The 21,713-nt window shown below is 51.4% G+C and overlaps 1 protein-coding gene and 1 long non-coding RNA gene across 2 annotated transcripts; one reads left to right on the top strand and one right to left on the bottom strand.

Annotated features, from left to right (window-relative positions):
* Positions 1–106: 106 nt before the first annotated feature.
* LOC120669336 lies at positions 107–9,738 on the top strand. The gene is made up of 8 exons (XM_039949106.1): positions 107–113; positions 486–623; positions 819–1,132; positions 1,391–1,657; positions 1,730–1,864; positions 2,147–3,175; positions 8,998–9,511; positions 9,653–9,738. Exons 1-8 carry the CDS (start codon positions 107–109, stop codon positions 9,736–9,738), a joined length of 2,490 nt encoding a protein of 829 aa, XP_039805040.1.
* A 9,873-nt stretch (positions 9,739–19,611) lies between these two features.
* On the bottom strand, positions 19,612–20,444 carry LOC120668425. Its single transcript, XR_005672436.1, has 2 exons — positions 20,063–20,444; positions 19,612–19,902 (listed from the first exon to the last, which is right to left on the bottom strand). It is a non-coding gene; the product is annotated as an uncharacterized LOC120668425 (long non-coding RNA).
* Between the last annotated feature and the right edge of the window lie 1,269 nt (positions 20,445–21,713).

Genomic DNA, 21,713 nt, shown 5'->3' on the forward strand with positions numbered 1-21,713 from the left:
GAGTCAAGGTTCCAGCCAGAAGGATCAGAAAAAGAAGATTGTACCTGCCAAGACTGGTCGTGTGAACTACACCACTCTGGAGGAAGTTCCGGAGGGCACCCAAGTGATGGCGGGTACGTTCTCCATTAATCAATGCCCTGTTACTGTGCTATTTGATTCTGGAGCATCTCATAACTTTATCAGTGAAGCATGTGTGACACGACTTCACTTACAAGTAACATGCTTAGAGAGACCATACATTATTCAGACACCTGGCACCCGATTAAATGCTGGCCAAGTAGTTCGAAATGTTCCCCTTACCTTGGGTGGGAAAAATTTTCCACTCACTCCCATTGTCCTTCCAAGCCAGGGGATAGATATCATACTTGGAATGAATTGGATGAAGAAGCATGGCGTTATCATCAATACCTCTTCTCGTATTCTTCAGTTCAACTCTTCTATGTATGGTTCTATGGACATTCATCTTTCCCAGCATGCAATTCCAGCCACTGTCATATACCATTTGGAGGGGAAAATCCTAGAGGTAATTCCAGTGGTTTGTGAGTACCCCGATGTGTTTCCGGAGGACTTGCCAGGTATGCCTCCCGATCGGGATATTGAGTTTGTCATTGAGTTACAGCCTGGCACAGCCCCCATATCTCGAAGGCCATATAGAATGACTCCCAGTGAGTTAGTTGAATTAAAAATCCAGTTACAAGAGTTGCTGGATAAAGGCTATATCCGACCGAGCACCTCACCTTGGGGTTGCCCGGCTCTGTTCGTAAAGAAGAAAGATCACGGGCTGAGGCTATGTGTGGATTACCGACCTCTAAATGCAGTCACCATCAAAAACAAATATCCACTTCCTCGTATTGATATCCTTTTTGATCAACTAGCCGGAGCTAAGGTATTCTCAAAAATAGATCTTCGATCTGGCTATCATCAGATAAAAATCAGACCGGTGGATATACCAAAAACAGCATTCTCTACTCGTTATGGGTTATACGAGTATTTGGTGATGTCCTTTGGATTAACCAATGCTCCAGCGTATTTCATGTACCTCATGAATTCGGTATTCATGCCGGAGTTAGACAAGTTCGTCGTGGTCTTCATTGATGACATCTTGATCTACTCCAAGAATGAGGAAGAACATGCCCAGCATCTTCATATAGTACTTCAGCGTCTGAGAGAGCACCAACTTTATGCCAAATTCAGCAAGTGTGACTTCTAGCTGAAGGAAGTACCATTCCTCGGTCACGTCATATCTGCTGAGGGCATCTCTGTGGATCCCAGTAAAGTACAGGATGTACTCGATTGGGAAGCCCCCACTTCAGTTCCTGAAATCCGCAGTTTCTTGGGTTTAGCTGGGTATTATCGACGATTTATTCCAGAATTCTCCCGAATTGCGAAGCCGATGACTGAACTTCTGAAAAAGGGTGTCAAGTTCTATTGGAGTAATCAATGTGAGGAAGCTTTCCAGAAATTGAAGACACTTCTCACTTCTGCTCCAATCTTGGCCCAACCAGATACTACAAAACCATTCGATGTCTACTGTGATGCCTCAGGCACAGGACTCGGCTGTGTTCTGATGCAGGAGAACCGAGTGATTGCTTATGCATCTCGATCACTCAAGCGTCATGAAGAAAACTATCCCACTCATGATCTTGAATTAGCAGCTGTGGTCCATTCACTGAAGATCTGGCGACACTATCTTTTAGGTTCATTGTGCAACATCTATACCGATCACAAGAGTCTCAAATATCTTTTCACTCAAACTGATTTGAACATGCGTCAAAGAAGATGGCTTGAATTGATTAAAGATTATGAACTCGAAGTGCATTATCATCCTGGCAAGGCAAATGTAGTTGCCGATGCGCTGAGTCGCAAAGCTCACTGTCATTGCATCTCAGCTATACCATTAAGCGAATCTCTTTGCTTTGAAATGGAAAAGCTGAATTTAAGTATTGTACCACATGGCACATTGGCTCATCTAGAGCTTACTCCTACTCTTCGCGATCTCATCATAGCGGCACAAAAGCAAGATAAAGGGGTGAAGGAAATTCAGAGAAGACTATTAGAAGGAGACCCTAAAGTGAATTGCTTCCACCAGGATGCTGAGAATGTGTTATGGTTCAAGAACCGATTAGTGGTGCCTAAAAACTTTGAGCTCAGAAAACAGATCCTTGATGAAGCCCATACTTCACGACTATCAATTCATCCGGGTAGCAACAAGATGTACCAAGACCTGAAGCAACGATTCTGGTGGACTCGGATGAAAAGAGAAATTGCCAAGTTTGTGTCCGAGTGTGATATCTGTAGAAGAGTTAAGGCTAGTCATCTCAGACCAGCTGGAACTCTCCAGCCCTTGAATATTCCAGAATGGAAATGGGAAGATATAAGCATGGATTTCATCGTCGGTTTACCTCGAACTCAAAAGGGTTATGACTCTATTTGGGTTGTGGTCGACAGGTTAACCAAGTCGGCACATTTCCTCCCAGTTAAGACGACGTACTTGACTAAGCAATATGCGGAATTGTACATGGATCGCATACTATGTTTACATGGTGTGCCAAAGACTATCATTTCCGATCGAGGAACTCAGTTCGTTGCCCGTTTTTGGGAGCAATTACATGCTTGCTTGGGAACACATCTTATTCGCAGCTCTGCATATCACCCTCAAACAGACGGTCAAACCGAGAGGATAAATCAAATTTTGGAAGATATGCTCCGTGCTTGCGTCTTGACCTATCCACAGAAATGGGATCAATGCTTGTCGTTAGCTGAATTCTCTTATAACAATAGTTATCAAGAAAGCATCAAAATGGCTCCATTTGAAGCATTGTATGGTCGTCGCTGCCGTACACCTCTCAATTGGTCTGAAACAGGGGAAAGAACAATCTTTGGGCCCGACATGGTTCAAGAGGCCGAAGAACAAGTCCGCCTTATCCAAGCCAACTTAAAGATTGCACAGTCCCGACAGAAGAGCTATGCGGATAAAAGAAGAGATCCACTCGTCTTTAAAGTCGGTGACTATGTCTATTTAAAAGTATCACCTTGGAAAGGCGTGCAAAGGTTTGGAATAAAGGGAAAGCTAGCTCCCCGCTACATCGGTCCATATCCAATTGTGGAACGATGCGGTCCTGTGGCTTATCGGTTGGATCTTCCAGCGAATCTTTCTGCAGTTCATAACATCTTCCATGTATCGCAACTCAGAATGTGCCTTAGAGTTCCGACTGAAGCTGTGGCAAGTGACTCGATTCAATTAGGGTCTGATCTCACCTATCCTGAGCATCCTATCAAGATCATTGATCGCAAGGATCGAGTTACTCGTCGCACCACCAACCGATTCTACAAAGTTCAATGGAGTAATCACTCCGAAGATGAAGCGACTTGGGAGAAGGAGGAATTTCTGAAATCCAAGTATCCGGAGTTTTTAAACGCCCATCCAGGTAATTCGCCTTCGAACCCTCTCATCTGTCTTTATTCCTTCATGCCTGAATCTCGGGACGAGATTCTTTTAAGGGGGGAAGGCTGTAACACCCCTGTGTTAATCGTCTCGCTAATCTTGAGTTAAACTCGCTAATCGTGGACTCAAATTCGTCGTTAACGCTAATCGCGTTCGCTTAGTAAACATCTACTTAGCTGTGTTCGATCTCGTTTTTGTCCTTGATCCGAGCCTCAAATCAACTTTCGCCCAAAATGAAAGTTGTAGATCTTCTTTTTCTCTATAACTTTTATTTTGGCCAAATTTCATGTTCCCATATGAAATTTGGAGTTTCAACTGTTCAAATTCGAGCCAAAATCATTAAACGAAGAAACAGTGCATCTCCAGTGCTCAGCACTGTGCACGCCCGCGCCCATACCGGCGACTGAACGCCGGCGAGCGCGTCCACGCGTCGGCAATCGCGCCCGACGCCGCTCTTCTCCTCTCACGGTCGCCTCGAAGCTTCCCGTGCCGTCCCAATCCTCCTTCCTCCTTCCTCTGAGCTAGGTCGAGCTCGAGCGAGCGAGCAGAACCGAGCGACATCGCCGTCGTTCGTCGCTCCGGCCAACCCTCGCCGTCCCACCTCAATCCGTCGCACTCCGAGCTGCGCGACCCCGCCCCGAAGCTCCTCCATCCCTCCACGAGCGCGGCCGTGCCCTACCCCGGCCAAAGTCGAGCTCCAGACCGTGGCCACCATTGCCGTCGCCCCGAGCTTCGCCACCCCCACGTCGAGCACCACCTTCCGGCCTTCCTTCGCGCAAAACGAATCCTCGGTGAGCTTCCCCGCAACCTGCTCTCGCTCCCCGACCCTCTCTTCACCCAAATCCGCGGCCGCCGCCGTCGGAGCGCCGCCGCGCCGCCGCGAGCACGCCGGCCGCCGCCCGCACACGCCGCTAGCCCCCTCTGCTCCTCCCTGGGCGCCACCTTCGCGCGCCCTAGGGCCACCCGGGCTCCCTGGAGCTCGCGCCGCCCGCCCTCGCCGCCGGCCGGCCCGGGCCACGCCGGAACACCGGCCGCCGCCGCGCGCCTGCCCTGCGCCGCCGCGGGCCGCCGCGCCCCGCCCTGCGCCGCCCTACGCCGCGCGCCCGCGCCTGCCTCGCCGCCCTGCCCCCCCGGCCGCCTGGCGCCTCGGCCCGGCCGCCGCAGCGCCGCTGGCCGGCCCCGCCGGCGGGGAGCGCCGCCGCGGGCTGCGCCCGGCCGCGCGCCGCCCGTGCGCGCGAAACAGAGGAGGTGGGGGGCGAGCCTGGGTCCCTGGCAAGTGGGGCCCGGCTGTCAGCGCCCCCCCCCTTTATCTTTTATGTTTCTTTCAATTATTTCAGCTGATAATTCATAATTGTGTAGAAATTCACAGATAAATGCGAAAAATGCCAAACAAATTTTGTTAGGTTTCTAAAATCTGGATCTTCAGAGGAAAAATACTTAATCATGCATTTTATCACTTTTTCTCTGATGAAAAATTCAATTTGTGTTTAACTTAGTTTATTTTGTACCACTTGTTTTGTTACTCTAAAAATTATGAAAAATTTGCAGTGGATTACTCATTTCATGTATAGTCCACTGTAAAAGTTTCAGGGCCTGTTGCTATGCACTTTTAGGTAGATCTGTTTATACTTCGCTGGCTTGCTAGGGTTAGTTATTTTGTTTCGTGCATGCAAAGCAAATTCCTGTTAATCCATGCTAACCTAAGTCGTTTTAGTAGTTGTTTTCGAAGGAAACACCTCAGGCTAAATGTTTAAACCTTGTTTTCACATCGTAAGCTCTTATGCATTGCTCTGTGTCCTATCTGTTGCATGACATATTTTATTCGTGTAGACGCCACGACCGACGCTGTCCACGAGCTGATCGTTGAGCCGGTCCAGGAGCCACGAGCAGAGGATCAGCAGCAGGTCGCCGTTGAGCACGCTCCAGCAGACCTAGTTAACCCCGCTGACTTGCAAGGCAAGCCCCGGAGCATAACCATAATTTAAAGTATTCATTGTTTATTTAAGTATTGTGCATTTATGTTCTAGGAGTTGAATGGAACCATAGTATGCATGTTCCCTAGGTACCGTGGGCCTATACTAGTATGCAGGTGTCGATAGCTATGCTTTGCTAAATAGGTTTTCGGTAGAAGTCGAGTGATTGCTGTCACTCGCGAGTTTAGGATCTTGATCCCTTAGCTTGGGCTTGAAATGAATTGTTGAGTAAAGAGAAATGGAGACCGGGCGGAAATGAGTTGGTTTTGGTATGGAATGGATGGAAAGTAAGCTCCGCCTGTGTCGATTGAGGACCGTTCCGTTGTTGGCAGTGCTGATCGAGGATTGAACAGTACTAACCACATACCGGAAGTAGGAGGTAGTCGAAACCGGTAAGCTGTGTACCACCTTACAGCGGTAATTTGAATTCCGCCATGCTACGCTGGGCGTGGGAGTTGGCGGGTGTTGGATAGGATGCCGCCTCCGGGTTCTCCGGGAGTTCACTGCGAGGGGCCCATCACCTGGGTTTTAGCAGGCGTAGTTCAGATGCCGTGGTAATGTGGAAACAGTTGACGCGAGTGGCCCGACGGGGCTTGCATGTGTCGTGTGAGTTAGGTCCACCTTGCAAGGTTAAATCGGATCGATTCGCCGTGACTCGCGGTTATGAGAGCCTTGATCTCTTTGTCACATCGTAGTAAGAAAGTGGAATGGAAACAGAATGGAAAAGACTGGTTTGGAGTTACTAAAAGATAATCTGATCCACCATGTGTGTTTTAGATGAATAGGCGAATTTAGTAATACTTGGTATACTAAATGGAGCTAAAATATTGAAAGTAAGGATTCACTTCTAGCAGCCTTTCAGCAAAAGAACTCCAGAGCCAAAAAGCTTTGCATGTCTAGGTAATGGGCTAAGTATACCCAGAGTCGGGTAAGCCTTGCTGAGTATTAGTATACTCAGGGTTGTTGTTGTAACCCCTTTTGAGCAGGTTGTGTCCCGGCGGACTTCGAGGAGATCTGTGCGTCCTGGATTGGACAGCCGCTTCCTCCAGGTTGGACCGTCGAGTGGGCCCCGTCTTCCCCGTGAAGATTGGGCAGGTTGGCGTCACATCGGTGGGCAGGATGTGGAGCTCACCTTTTATCGTCGTCGTAGCTATCGTATTGTATTTCGAACTCAGTTTTAAACTTCCGCTGTGCGTTTGAACTCTGTTGTTTGTATTTAAGACTTTTATGTAAAACTGGTGTTGTAAATTAATTTGAAGATTTCTGTATGCGGGTAACACCTGTGCTCGTCTTCGTACGGGTCTAAGTGCAATTGTGATCCTGGAGTACAGTAGTTTAATCGGGATTTTACCCGACAGCCTGTCAGGTTACACCGTTTTAAGTGCACAGTAACTGGATTAAGTATTAAGATGATGGTTAGTGCATTTAAGCCGGTCTAATTTGGACGGTGCTGCTACAGGTGGGCGGCACACCCGAAGAGGTGGAGGGGGGAGTGCGGGTGGGCGTTGGCGTGAGGTGGCGTCGGGGTAGGAACGGAACAAACAAATTAGACAGATCGAAGTTTAACGTATTTGTACAGTGATTTTACGGTTTCCATCCGAAATCTAACGGAAATGGCATTAAGAGGATTAGAATAAAATTTTAGTGGCAATGAAGGGATGGCCTAAATTTTGATGGCATTCAAGGGATTGCCTTAAATTTTGATGGCATTCAGGGAATTAACTCTTCTTTATGTCCACGCGATCGTTGTAACACGTAGAATAGTTCTAGATTAGTTTTGTTTGCTGTTTTTATGTATTGTTGGACTATTTCTTAGTGTTTGCCTTTGTTTGCATGTATGTGTATGTGCTAGACTTGTTTTGACGTTGCGATCGTGAGTAGACGTTGATCCTTCGGAGTAGTACCAGTACCCGGAGCAGCCACCATCTTCAGAGCAGTTTGAGCATCAGGAGAACTTTGAGGAAGACAAGTATAACATGAACAACACCTATCACTTTAAATACAATTTCATACTGCATTTTAATTCTGTATGCCTATAAGAACTTTCCTAGCCACTTTATATCCTTTATATATATCCCTTGGGTTGCATTTTGGTTAGTTGTGCTAGGTTGCTGCGCTATAACACACCTGGTCCTTTTTAATTAATTTGATTAATGGTATATGCAACTTAATTCTGGGAGTGGCCCATTTGAGTGGCTCACGTCTCGTTAAAATAAGTTTTGATAGAAACATGGTTTAGGGGGCCAGCACGGTGCTTACTGCTGGGTTGGCCACTCTCCATAAGGGCCGGTTCATAGAGCGACAACCTAGGACAACAGTGCTACCACAAGACTGGAATGGGACGGTCTTGACTTACTAATTAGGTCATTTTGGTTCGGGAGTAACTTACCGACAGGGCAAGAGGGGGGTCGAGCTTCAATGGTCCCTACACTACGAGGCTGGTCTGTGTTATCTTGTACCCCCTCGAGGTGGGCACCATCGTTGCATTGCCTGAATCCTTAGTGGTTACACCTTACCAACGTGGTCCTTTGTAACGGCCCTGTAGTGAGTTTGCTAGTCATCTCACCTAAGGAAGTGTGATGAACAACTAGCGTAACTCACGACTTGTGGGTAAAGATGTGCAACCTCTGCAGAGTGTAAAACTGGTATACTAGCCGTGCTCACGGTCATGAGCGGCCCAGATTCTCCTTTTGATTAGTGGGGTTATCTTCCTTTGGTTAGGAGGGTTTCCCCGGGTGGTTGGTTTGGTTTGGTTCTCAGTAGCATCATAATTAATTCTGATTAATTTCTATGTAACCGGGTTTATGGTAATTCATCCACTTGTAGTAATTAGCTTAAATAAAATTTTGCCAAGATTAAAAGCTAATGCAGTTGAGTCAGCCAACCTTAAAGCCTCATAGTTTGTGTTATACTTGTTGAGTACGAGTTGTGTACTCACCCTTGCCTCCTCTACACTTTTTCCTCTTGTTCTTTTGGGGACACTCTGCTGCTGCTCAGTTCCTGCCGACGCGAGGGAGTTCACTCAGAGCTACCAGGACTACGAGGACTTTTAGGCGTTCGTCTCCCAGTCGACGTCCCTGTGGTGCCCAGCTTCTAAGAGACTTCGTATATGTTTTACGCTTCCGCATACTCTGTATCAGACATTTTGTCATTATTGTAATAAATAACATTCGTACTCGCTTTATTATATCTTTTTACGTGATATGTGATGTGATATACTGTTCATTCTATTGTATATACATGTGACTTGATCCTGGCACGTATATGATTGCTCGGTTTATGTCCTTTTGTAAACCGGGTGTTACAGCTGCTCTGGAGAGCGAGCGCCAACGCCTCTGCGACTGGCACACCGGCCTGGAGGCACACACGAAGGCCGAAGCCTCCCATGCTGCGGAAGCTCGGTCCAAACTCAAGGCCGACCAAGAGGCCTACCGAGCCAATCTTCGGAAGGTGTTCGACCGAGAGTTCGCAGTATCGAGCCGCGAGAAACTCCTGGCGCAGCGGGAGGAGACTTTTGCCAACGAGTTGGCCAGCCTCGCGGCTCAGCGGTCCGAACTCGAGACTCGCTTCGCGGCCTAGTGGTCCGAGCTTGAGACCCGCAGCCAGGGTCTCGAGATCCGTAAGCAGGAGCTGGACAAGCTCTCTGGGATCCTGGCTGGATGGCGGAAGCAGCTGGAGGAGAGGGCCAGCAAGCAGGCTGTTGCCGAGTTGGAGCTGGAGGAGGACAGGAAGTCCCTCAATAGGCGGGAATCCCATGCTGCCAACATGGAGAAACAGCTTGAGCGCCAGCGCGAGTCCCTCAAGAAGCTGAAGGAGTCGGTGGAGAAGAGGAAAGCTGAGCTCGAGGAGAGGTCCCGCGAGGTGGAGGCTGCCAAGGCCGCTCTGGACACCCGTGTGCAAGAGGCGGTCCGGGAGGCGGTCCGAAACCTGCAAGAGGACCAGCGCAGGGGTGCCCAGCGGATCGTCGACTGGGCAAGCGAAGCGAGCCTGGCGCTGGTGCAACTTGGAATGAGCCCAATCCATGTGGTGGAGCCGCCAACTTCGATTGCGGACGCCCTCCCTGTGCTGAACTCCGCTTCGGATAGGCTCCGGCGTCTGGAGCCGGTCCTTGATGGCCAGCTTGAAGCCGAGGGCCGCGAGCTGATCCGGATGGTGGCGGAGCACATTTTGACCTGCCTCCGGAGCCACGACCCGGCCATCTTGCTAGCCACCGTGTTCGATGGTCCTTTGGCAGAGACGGAGACTGCCGCCTGGGAAAGCGTGCGGGACGTCGTCAACTTCGTCGCCACCTACAACAAGCGGGAGCCTGCAGACTCCTGAGCTGGACTTTGTACTTTTGTTTAGTTTTTTGTAGGTGTAAAACATTGTACTTGCTGAAATTTTAAATAGAGGAAAATTTCAACTTAGCTGTTTGTCAATTGCTGGTTTGCGGTATGCAGTACCTCAGCGCCCTGGCCCCCTGGCGGAAAGGTTCAGTTGTTTGGACCTATCTGCCATCCGAGCCGTAGAAGACACTCCGAGCTTAGGTGTAGCATAGTTTGCAAGCCGAGCGAGCGTCTTATTCCCTGTGTAGCAAAAAGAACTATAGAGAGGAGAATCAAACTCACTTATATGGTAGTAATGATACTGCAACTTAGCTGTTTGACGCATGCAGAATCGATCCGTATTGTCTAGCTCAAAGCAAATGCTCCGGCCCCCCTGGGAGATAGACTCAGTTGTTTTGAGTCTGCGTACCACCGAGACTAGACATCGATTTGCATGAAACCTTTAAAGTGGATGCCGGGACCCCCTGGTAGGTAGGCTCAATGGTTTGAGGCTATGTACCACCAGCCAAGGCTTAACCTGTGTATCACTTCAAAGTTACAGCTTAGTAGCAGGCCCGCGGGACCTATTCTGGATCGGCCCCCAAGCTAGTATGAGGTCAGGAGCTCCAGATGCACAGGTCCAGGCAGTTCAGTGCTTGTTACAGAGCGGTGGAGTGTGTAGGCTTAGGGTGCGGAACCAGGCTAAGGTGCTACACAGGACTCCGGACCACTCCAGGAAACAACACGACTTTTCGGACCTGGCTCCGAGGCTCCAGACCCCTCCTAGCAGTGGGTGAGGTCATTCTGTCGTACTTGATCCTTTGAGATATGGAGCTGGACCTGCCGTGTAAGACTTAGGAAGCCAACTCTTGAGCTAGAATAAGGTCCGGACCCCTAATTACCCAACTCCGGGTACTAGAGCACTCGTTACAGGGTGGTGGAGTGTGTAGGCTTTGGGTACAGAACCGGCTAAGTGGCTACACAGGACTCTGGACCACCCCAGGAAACAAGCACCCCCTCTCCAGAGCAGGTCCTTATGGGTCCGGACCCCTCTCCTAGCAGCACGAGGGTCCGAACCTGTACAGCAGTCCAACAACTCAATACAGATCTTAGTTGTAGCGACAAGAGTGGAAGTCCACGCGGGGGTTAGAAAGGCAAAATTTCGAGAATCGAAATGCGAAATAAAATTTTGACGCAAAGACAGAACTGGGCAATGTTTCCTTTGCAACTTGATATATATGGCTTGCGCGATGGATGCCAGAGGTCGGGTTTATGAGGACGGACCTCTACCAGCTGGGGGAGAGTTTGTGGAGCCCTGCTCGGTTTAGGATCGGCCTTAGGATGAGATCGCCAGCCCGGAGCTCCCTACTGTGCACGAACCGTTGATGATAGCGCCTAGTTGTAGTGTGCATTTCGGATTGCTACTCGCCACCTTCGTTCGTCAATGAAGTCCACATCGTCACGCCGCAGCTGTTCCTGCATGGACTCGTCAAAAGCCTGGACCCGTGGTGAGCCCAGGTGAATTTCTGGGGGAAGGCACGCTTCAGCCCCGTAGACCAGGAAGAATGGAGTCTCCCCGGTGGCTCGGCTGGGTGTGGTCCGGTTGCCCCATAGTACGCACGACAGCTCATCAACCCATTTGGCACCATGCTTCTTCAAGCAGTTGTAGGTGTGGGTCTTAAGGCCCCTGAGGATCTCTGCATTCGCTCTCTCGACCTATCCATTGCTGCGGGGATGTGCCACGGACGCAAAGCATAGCTGGATGCTGATGTCCTCGCAGTACTCCTGGAAGAGTCTGCTTTTGAATTGGGTCCCATTGTCCGCAATGATGCGGTTTGGGATGCCAAATCTGCACACAATGGACTTGAGGAATGTGACTGTTGATTTCTTAGTGATATTTACCACAGGGGTAAACTCCGGCCACTTTGTAAACTTGTCGATGGCGACGTAGAGGAACCGGTACCCGCCGACGGCCCGGGGGAACGGCCCCAGGATATCCACGCCCCACACAGCGAATGGCCATGAGGGCGGAATCATTTGCAGAGCTTGAGCCGGTGTGTGTATTTGCTTTGCATGGAACTGGCATGCTTTGCAGGACTTTACCAGCTCAGCCAGATCCTGGAGTGCTGTTGGCTAGTAGAAGCCATGCCGAAAGGTCTTGCCAACAAGCGTGTGAGATGAGGAATGACTTCCACACTCGCCTCCATAGATCTCTGCGTGCAACTCGCGGCCCTCTCCCTGGGAAATGCACAGCATGAGGATACTATTGGTGCCACGGCGGTAGAGATCCCCTTCTTCCACCGCGTAGTGTTTAGCCAATCGTACTATGCGCTCAGCGGACACATCGTCATCATGATGAGGTGGGAGTGGCTCGACGAGGTCTCCAGGATCCTCGACTGAGCTCACAACCCAGGGCGGGCACCACAGTTGGAATGCCGCCAGGTCCGCTAACTTCGAGGTGCTAGCTTGATCCCCATCATCCAGTTCAGTAGGCTGGGCGGTGGGTCTTAGCAGCCGTCTTTCGAAGACGCCCTCGGGCATGGATGCCCAGGTAGATGCTCTCGCGGAGAGATCATCTGCTGTTGAGTTGAGTTCGAGGGGAACATGTTGCAGTTCCAAGGCGTCGAAGTCCTTCTTGAGCTTCGTCACGTGGATGAGGTATGCCGCGAGCTAGGGATTGTTATAGCTGCAATCCCCTCGGACCTGCTTGATGATTAGCTGAGAGTCCCCTTTCACCAGAAGCTGTCGGACCCCCAGAGACAGGGCTTGTGTCAGGTCAAAGATCAGAGCTTCGTACTTTGCCATGTTGTTGGTGGCCTTGAACTCAAGGTGCACCATGTACTTCAGCTGATCTCCGTTTGGGTCGATGAGGACCACACCAGCTCCAGCCCACCTCTTGCGGACAGACCTGTCGAAGAAGAGTGTCCAGTGGGGCTCGGTGAAGACTGGCGTCCTGACTTCTGGCTCCGCGGGTCCGGCATTGAGGTCCGGACCCCCAGAATTGCTTGGGGAAGGAGTCCATTCTGCTATGAAATCAGCCATGATTTGGCTCTTGACTGCATGGCGAGGCTGGAAGTCCAGTTGGAACTCAGCCAACTCTGCTGCCGACTTGGCGATATTGCCCATGGCGTTAGAGTTGTGCAGGATCGCTCTCAGCGGGTAAGAGGTCACTACAACAACTCGGTGTGCCTGAAAGTAGTGGCGCAGTTTCCTGGATGCAATAAGTATGTCATAGATAAGCTTATGCGTCTCAAGATACCTGGCCTTTGCCTCATGGAGGACTTCGCTGACGTAGTAGACCGGCTTCTGGACGGTCCGGACCCTGGTGACCGGGTCCAGTTCGCCTTTTTCCACCATGTCAGGTCCTTGGGCCCCCAGCGGTTCTGGGTTCCCACTGGGACGAGGCTCCTTCGGACCTCCTTGTTCGGGGTCCGTTCCTTCAGACAGAGTTGAGGCTGATGGGCCCCCATGTCCGGCTTACCATCCTTGGTCGGGGAGACCCTGGTGTCCCCCTGGCGAGCTTGCTCCGTCCTCTCGGCGACCAGCACCATGCTGACCGCCTCTGCAGACCCAGTAAGATACAAAAACAACGTCTCACCTGGCTCTGGAGCCACCAATACTGGCAGTGAGGTGAGATGCTGCTTCAGTTCCTGGAAGGCTTGTTCAGCCTCTTCGGTCCAAGAAAATGGACCGGACCTCCTCAATAGTTTGAAGAAGGGGAGGGCCCTCTCAGCCAGCCTCGATATGAAGCGGCTAAGAGCGGCGAGGGATCCAGTAAGCTTCTGGATGTCCTTTATGCGGCCAGGAGGCCTCATCGCCTCGATCGCCTTGATCTTGGCTGGGTTTGCCTCGATGCCTCGATGTGAGACCAAGAAACCCAGCAGCTTCCCTGCCGAGACGCCGAAGATGCACTTCTCGGGATTCAGCTTCGTGCGCATAGCGCGCAGCCGGTCGAAGACGAGGGACAGGTCCTCAACCAGTGTTGACCCTACCTTAGTCTTGACCACAATGTCATCAACATACACCTCAACAATATCTCTAATTAGATTACATAAGGTTTTGTTCATAGCTCGTACAAACGTGGGTAAGACATTCCTCAGACCATATGGCATGACAATATAGCAATAAAGCCCATCCACTGTTACAAAAGCAGTATGCTTCCTATCCTCTCTAGACATCTGAATCTGGTGGAAACCAGAATATGCATCTAGGAAAGACAAAAGATTGCACCCGGAGGTGGAGTCCACGATCTGATCGATACGTGGTAGAGGATAGGGGTCTCTAGGACATGCCTTGTTGAGACTGGTGTAGTCGATGCACATTCGAAGCTTCCCATTGGCCTTTGGGACGACGACCGGGTTGGCCAACCACTCGGGGTGGTGGACCTCCTCGATGAAGCCGGCGTGTAGCAGCTTGTGGACTTCTTCACGGATGAAGTTCTGCCGCTCCACGGACTGCTTCCGAGGCTTCTGGCGCACCGGTGTAGCGTCGGGGTAGATCCTCAGATTGTGCTCGATCACTTCCCTAGGAATCCCGGGCATCTGTGACGGTTCCCAGGCGAACACGTCGACATTTGCTCGGAGAAAAGCGATGAGCGCGTCTTCCTATTTCTCCTCCAGGTTTCCCGCGATGCGGGTGGTCCTGGAGGAGTCTGCTCCGATCTGCACCGTCTTCACGGGAACATTGTCCGGATCAGACGGCTGAACCTTAGGTGCCTTTGTAGGCGCCCTGGGTTGCGAGGTGGATGGGTCCTCCTCGGTACGTGCAGCCTCTGCCGCCAGAGCATGCAGTCTCTCAACTGCAGCGACGGTAGCGGTACGGTCACCCCACACGGTGAGGACACCGGCAGGGGAAGGCATCTTCAGGACCAAATACCCGTAATGGGCAATGGCCATGAAGCGATAGAGTGCCGGCCAGCCAATGATGGCGTTGAACGGGAGATTCACCTCCGCAACATTGAACTGAACGCTCTCTGTGCGAAAGTTCTCCTCGGTCCCGAACGTGACCGGCAGGGCGATGCTCCCCATAGGGAACACCGGATGTGGGCCTACTCCGGAGAATGGGTGAGAGGGAGTCAGCTTGGACTTCGGGATTTGCAGCTGCTTGAATGCTGCATAGCTAATGACGTTGAGGCCGGCCCCACCGTCGATCAGCACGTGATAGATCCTAACGTTGGATATGACAGGGGCGGTGACTAGAGGTAGTACACCGGCCCTAGCCATATTCTCCGGGCAGTCGGATGGCCCGAAAGATATGGTGGTGTTCATCCACCTCTGGTGCGGCGCCGCCTTCGGGACCCCCGGCTTCACCGAAAGGACCTCTCGGCGAAGGGTCTTCACGTCCCGCCGAGAGACAAGCTCCCAGCTTCCGTCGTACATTACGTACAGCTTCTTGCGGCGGTCGTCATTGTCGGAGTCGGAGTTGTCATCGTGGTACACGCCCTTCAGCTCCCGAGCGGGGGATTGGTACCCCAGCTCCTTCTCCCCAGATGCGGTCCCGCTGTCGGAGGCCTTCTCCTTACCAGGCCGCTGGCGAGGAGGGGGTGTGCCGTCCTTGGAGGACTGCTCACGCCGTCCACTGACCCGCTTCGCGAGCTTCTGGATCTCGCGGCAGTCAGCGGCGCTGTGGCGAGTGGTGGGATGCACTGGGCACGACCCTCCGCCACCACCTTGCGGGCGCGGGTGTTTACCATGCGCATTCTGGCCCCCAGCCGCGGCCGCAGCAGCTGGTGCGGCTGCTGCAACGGCTGGACCACCAGGTTGCGGCTCCCCACGACTCCGGTTCTTGTTCTTCTTCTTCTTGCCACCGCCCTGGGCGGTAGCTCCGGAGCCACCAGTTTTGGCGTGTCCGTCTTGGTGGGCTGAGTGCCAAGCGCGGCCCTCTGCGGCCCTGGCACACTTGTCTGCCAGGGAGAAAAGCGTGGTAACGCTTTCCACCTCGTGCGTCGCCAGCTTCTCGAGCATCTTCTCATCACATACCCCCTGTCGGAAAGCGACGATAATAGATGCGTCAGAGATACGAGGAATGGTACCCCGTACCTTGGTGAAGTGCGAGATGAATGCCCGGAGCGTCTCCCCGGGTTTCTGCCTCACAGCGTGGAGGTGAGCCTCCACACCATGCTGCTGGTACGCGCTGGCGAAATTCACCGTGAACCTCGCACAGAGCTCTTCCCAGGACTGAATCGTCCCAGGAGTAAGGTTCATGAGCCAAGTCTGGGCTGGCCCGGTCAAGGCTACATGAAATTAGCTCGCCATGACGGCGTTGTTACCACCAGCTGCAGTGATGGCGGTAACGTACACCTGCAGGAATTCCGACGGGTTAGTTGTACCGTCGTACTTCTCCGGTAGGTGTGGGCGGAACTTGGACGGCCATGCCACTGCGCGGAGGTGATCTGCCAGCGCAGCGCAGCCTACCCCAGCCACCGGGGTACCCGCCTGTATCCGAGCGTTCACCGGAGGCTTGGGCGCTGCCACGTCCAAGTCGGCGTTGAGGTTGCGGCCCTCAATGTTGAGACGGCGCTCTCGCGACCTCTCCACGGAGATGCGGGCGTCCTCACCCGCACGCCTGTGGTTGAGCTCCGCCCGCAGGTCTTCTGTTCGTGCACCCCTCAATGTGGGGGAGCGCATGGATGCCGATGCACCGCCCTGGCGCCGGTGGTAGGGTACCACCGCATTGCCAGGCGGAGGTTGTTGCCCGGTCCTTGGAGAACAGGGGGAGGCCTGAGCCAGATGGAGGAGATGGTCAACGTCGTCCCGCTACTGCCTCAGGGCGTTTGGCGAGGCTGCAGCAGCCGAAGGGTTGCGAAGCAACTCCCTAGCCGCAGCCAGCGCACCGCCGCTCGCAGCTTGTGAGGGGGGCCTTGACGGGCGCCCTGACTCCTGCCGGCGAGCAGCGCGCGCCGCCGCCGACGGTGGCTGCTCCACGAGCACCGTTTCCCCTGGCGCAGGAAGGCGAAAGGCGTGTGGCGCGGATGACGCTACACCCTCTGTCATCTCCACATCGTCCACTCGAACGATAGAGATGAGCAAGAGATGAACTGAAACCAGCTATGCCCCTACCTGGCGGGCCAAATGTCGTGGTATGGCAAACCACAACCGGGTGGCGGAATGCACCTGTCTAAGCCCAGAGGGTGAGTACTCGGGGGTTAGCTAGGATTAGTTCGATCTCGCTCAAGAATACGATGAACACAGCATGTTTAGAGTGGTTTGGGCCGCCGGAGCGTAATACCCTACGTTCACTGTGTGTTGTATTGCTCGAGTCTGGGTCCAGCGTGCGTCTATGTGTGCTCGAGAGCCCTTGTGTACAGCGAGCGCCTCCCTTTTATATCTCAAGGGAGGCACAAACATGGCCGTTGGGTCCCCGACAGGTGGGCCCAACGATGCAGTATAAAATAACATACTGTTGATACATTATGGCTTTGCAGGCGAAGGAGATCTCTCTCCTGGATTTCCTTGCTTGCTCCTTGAATCCCCCGTTCAGCATGACCAGGCGCTGTCTCGTCGAGACAGCGCCAGGCGTAGCTAGCGGCGTCGCCTGCCACGTAGCTAAATGGGACGTGTAGCTTGCGGCGTAGGCGGCATGATGGAAAAGTGCCGTGCCGTCGTATCCAATTAATGCGGCAGACGGTCTCTGCAAGGGTGCGGCGCAGGCGGCTGCACTGTGTACCTCGGTAATACGCGGTCAACAGTGAGGCCTGACAAAGGCTGCCCCGCATGCCGCGGCAGCAGAACACGCCTCAACCACCCGCATTGAATGCGGTGAGTGGACGAGTCCTCCAGTGGAAGACCCGCGCCCGTGCCCGCGCCTGCGGGGCACGTGGAGCCTCCGGACCCCCCAGCAGTATGCTGGCTCTTCGCGCATGGGAGATCCGGACAGACGCGGGGAGGTCCCGGACCCCTATGGGGGGTCCGGGCCCTCGGCTGTTGGCTCGGAGCTTCCCTTCCTCAGGGACACGTGGCGTCGCCGGACCCGTCCCAGAGCGAGGAGCAGGTCCGGGGCCGTTGGCCCGGTGAGGTAGGAGCCTGACCCGTGGGGCCCGGCTGCTCTGCCCCTTATCGCGAAGTTACGGTTGATCACGCGAGTCCTACTTTGCTGCTCCGGCTACTTTGCTACAGGGTACCAACAAACTTACTTTTTTCTGCGTTCCAGTCCGGCAGGAAGGAAGGCTCTTATTGAGCACTACGCTGGGGTCAATAACTAGACCCTTCTATCCATGCATTGCAGCTAATTTTAGTTCTATTAGTGTGTTAACCACTGTGTGTTATGTCTGTGTTTTGAACTATGTGGTGTATGTCAGTTGATTTGAACAAGTAATTTGCCCTTAATGTTGTCATTTCAGTGATGATTCTGTGGATGATGTCTATGTGGATGATGTTTATGTGGATGCTATTTATGTGGACGATGTTTATTGCATCACTGCATGTGTTATTTATCTTGAGATTGCAAACAGATTGTATGCCAATGTTTCATTGTTGTAGAACGGTGTTCATGCTTTAGCCATGGGAAAGGAAACTGATGATTCTGAAGAGGAGTTGGAAGACTTTATAGTCACACAATTCATGGATGATTCTGAAGATATTGGTTTCATTTACGTTATGTTTCAGCTTGCTATGCATATTGACACGTACTGCAATAGATCTGAGTATAGGCAAGTTCCCGTAGGCATGAGTGGTTTGGAATGGGTAGAAAGGAAGCTTGCAAATAGGCAATCATGCTACAACATGTTTAGAATGACTCCAACAGTTTTCTATCGGCTTCATGACCTGTTGGTAGAAAAGTATGGTTTGAAATCTAGTGCCAAGTCTACCTCAGTTGAGGTTTTAGGAATGTTCCTTTGGATGGTTGGAGCTCCACAGCCAGTAAGGCAAGCCGAGGATAGATTTGAAAGATCCATTGGTACAGTGAACAACATGTTTTACAAAGTTTTGAAGTGTGTGATCAAACTTGCTGCTGACATCATTAAACCCAAAGACCCAGAGTTAAGAACTAGGCATCCCAGATTGATGCACTGTAAGTTCGATCCCTTCTTCAAGGATTGTATTGGAGCAATAGACGGCACTCACATCCCTGTTGTGGTGTCCAAAGACCTATTGGTCCAGTACATGTGTCGTAAGAGTATCACTACCCAAAATGTGATGGCCTGTTGTGACTTTGACATGCTGGATGGCCTGGTTCAGTTCATGATATGAGGGTTTTTGATGATGCAATGACTAAGTACAACAATGCCTTTCCCCATCCCCCTTTAGGTACACTCGTAACATGGAGTTTCATTTTGAGTTCTAACTGCAATCTCTTGACGCTTACAGGTCTTTGCTGCTGCAGGGAAGTACTATCTGGTGGACTCGGGGTACTCAAACCGACCTGGTTACCTGGCTCCGTACAAGGGGAGAAAGTACCATCTGCAAGAGTTTCAAAACGCCAACGAACCACAAGGTAAAGAGGAGATATTCAACTATGCACATTCCTCGCTTAGAAATGACATAGAAAGATTCTTTGGAGTGTTAAAGCAAAAGTGGCGGATATTGAACAAAATACCTTGTTATCCGACAGCCACACAAACACATATTATTGTTGCTTGCATGGCTTTGCATAATTTTATCAGGCAGAGTGGGTTAAGTGATACAGACTTTAGGTGTTGTGATCGTGATGAGAACTATGTGCCTGAGGAAGCCTATGAAGATGAGCCTCCATGCGAGCCTACCCCTAGTTATTTGGAATGTCAACACATGAATGCCTTTCGTGATTTAGTTGCGCTCGATATGTTGCTTTGAGCTTAAGCCATGTTTATGTAACGGGACATGTACTTTCTGTTGTAATTTGTGAGGACTTGTACTGTTGAGAACATTTTTTTCGTAAACATGCCAATTTCAATAACGTGATTGCTTTCAAGTAACAGCAGCGGCGCATGCAGCATGCAACCAAGGGCGGCCTGCATTTATGGTGCATGTACTGTACATCAGTTCTCCAAAATTTTACAGGCAACTAAACACCTATAAAGGCAAAAAGTTGTAAAGTTTTACCCCAAACTTTAGGGCTGTAAAGTTTTGGCCAAAATTTTGGATCTAAACACACCCCAACTTCAAAAGATAAACTTTGCAGCCTCCCCTTCAGTCTGATGTACCCACTGCAGAACCACTGATGCAATCGTTGGCCTGCTTCAACCTCCATGGAGTGATCATCCCTGCACAATATATGAAATAGGATGTGTCAAATACTGAATTAGTGGTCTGGTATGATAACATTTATGAAAAATTTGGGCCTCAAATCCCAATCTGACCAAATAGAGGATCAATCCTGATGCAAAGAACATGGAACAGAGGATTTGCCGTCAGCATCCATACCCGCCGGCGGCCAGGCGCGGCCGCTGCTGCCTCCCTGACCAGCTGCCCTCTCTGTAGCCCGCACGGCTCGGCCCCATGGCACCCGCGGCCACCTGCCCTCCGCCGCGCCTCCTCCTCGCCCCGTCGCCCGGCCCCGCGTAGCTCGCGGCCGCCTCCCCTCCACCGCGCCTTCTTCCCGCCCCGCACCATGTCGCCCGCGCTCAACTGCGGCCACCCCAAGAACCACACCGCACTCACGCCGGAAGCCGTCAGCACGCAGACTGGCGCATACCTCCACCGCTTAATGTGTTCGACGACGACAAGGTCGAGCCGAGCGAGGAGGGCTGCCGCGTGGAAGCCTGAAGCCGAGCCGCTGCAGATGCTAGGGGGAAGCCGAGATGCGAAGCCGTCGTTGTCTTCGTAATGCCGCCGAGGCCTCCTGAAGAAACCGTATGATCTCCACGTGGACGACATTGGAGGAGGGATGCACGGAAGTCTCGTTGCATACCGTCTCCACGGAATTATGCGTGTCCTCCAGTCATGCGTGTCCTCCAGTCTAGTGAAGCGGACTTGCCGGTCCTTCCACACAAGATGTATATCTGTTCTCGTGCGTGAACACTCCTCTGCTCACCACTGAGTTGTACCACATGGCACGCCCAGCAGTATATCCGACAATTACTGGATCTTCCTTAACTAGCTTCTAACAATTCAGTGTTGGAGCAATATCATCTTTCTGTGGCACCACTCACCACCACTTATATTTTTGTCAAATAAATCGAGAATGATAGCGGTTTTTTTAAGGTCACTAGGAGGGGAGAGAATCCCCCACCTAAATATTTCATTGCGTTGGCCCTGAACGACCCATCAAAATCGTTTAAAGTTTTGCATCACTGTAGAATGCACATACGGCACGCACGTATTTTAGAAAAATAACAAAAGCACCAGCACCAACCCCATATTCTTGTTATATTCATACACACAGGTAGAGAGAAATGCACAAGAAATATACCGAACCTCTCCAACTCCTTTGACCATAGGTAAAAAATTAAGTTAAATTATCAGACCAAAAGTTTTTCAGCTATCACACATATCTTATCAATTTAAATTTAGAAGTTTTTAGCTACCATGCAGATATTATTAACTCTAATTTATATGCATAACATTACCTATTTGTTGGCAAATATGCACGTAGAGAGTTTATATCACCTAACAATTAGTAACTGTTAGATATCTAGGCATTTTCCGGTATATTTTAATTCCAAAATTAACAATGTTATTAAACAATATTTCCATGACTATAATGAGTGAAACTAAGCATGTGCAAGTGTTCAAAATTAACACTAAATTGAACAAAAAGAAACATATCAGTTTCAGATTGTACCCCAAGACGGGACCAGTGCCGGAGGCACCGGTTGCGTCGTTACCAGCTGGAATAGACATTCTATTCGACTGGCCTTGCTTGATGTAGTCGAACGACGTCAATGCAGGAAAATGTTCGCAGTGCAGTCCCACGAACCACGAACGATCACCAGGAAGTAGACGAAGTAGTTGTTCTGGTCGCCGGGATGTAGACGAAGTAGTCGTTCACGCCACTAGGAAGTAGTCGGGGTAGTCGTTCAGGGAGCGAGCAGTCGCGTCAAGATGCTCCCCAAAAATCTGATTGCCCGCTATC

This window comes from Panicum virgatum, chromosome 4N (assembly GCF_016808335.1).
Source record: "Panicum virgatum strain AP13 chromosome 4N, P.virgatum_v5, whole genome shotgun sequence".
Taxonomy (NCBI): Eukaryota; Viridiplantae; Streptophyta; class Magnoliopsida; order Poales; family Poaceae; genus Panicum; species Panicum virgatum.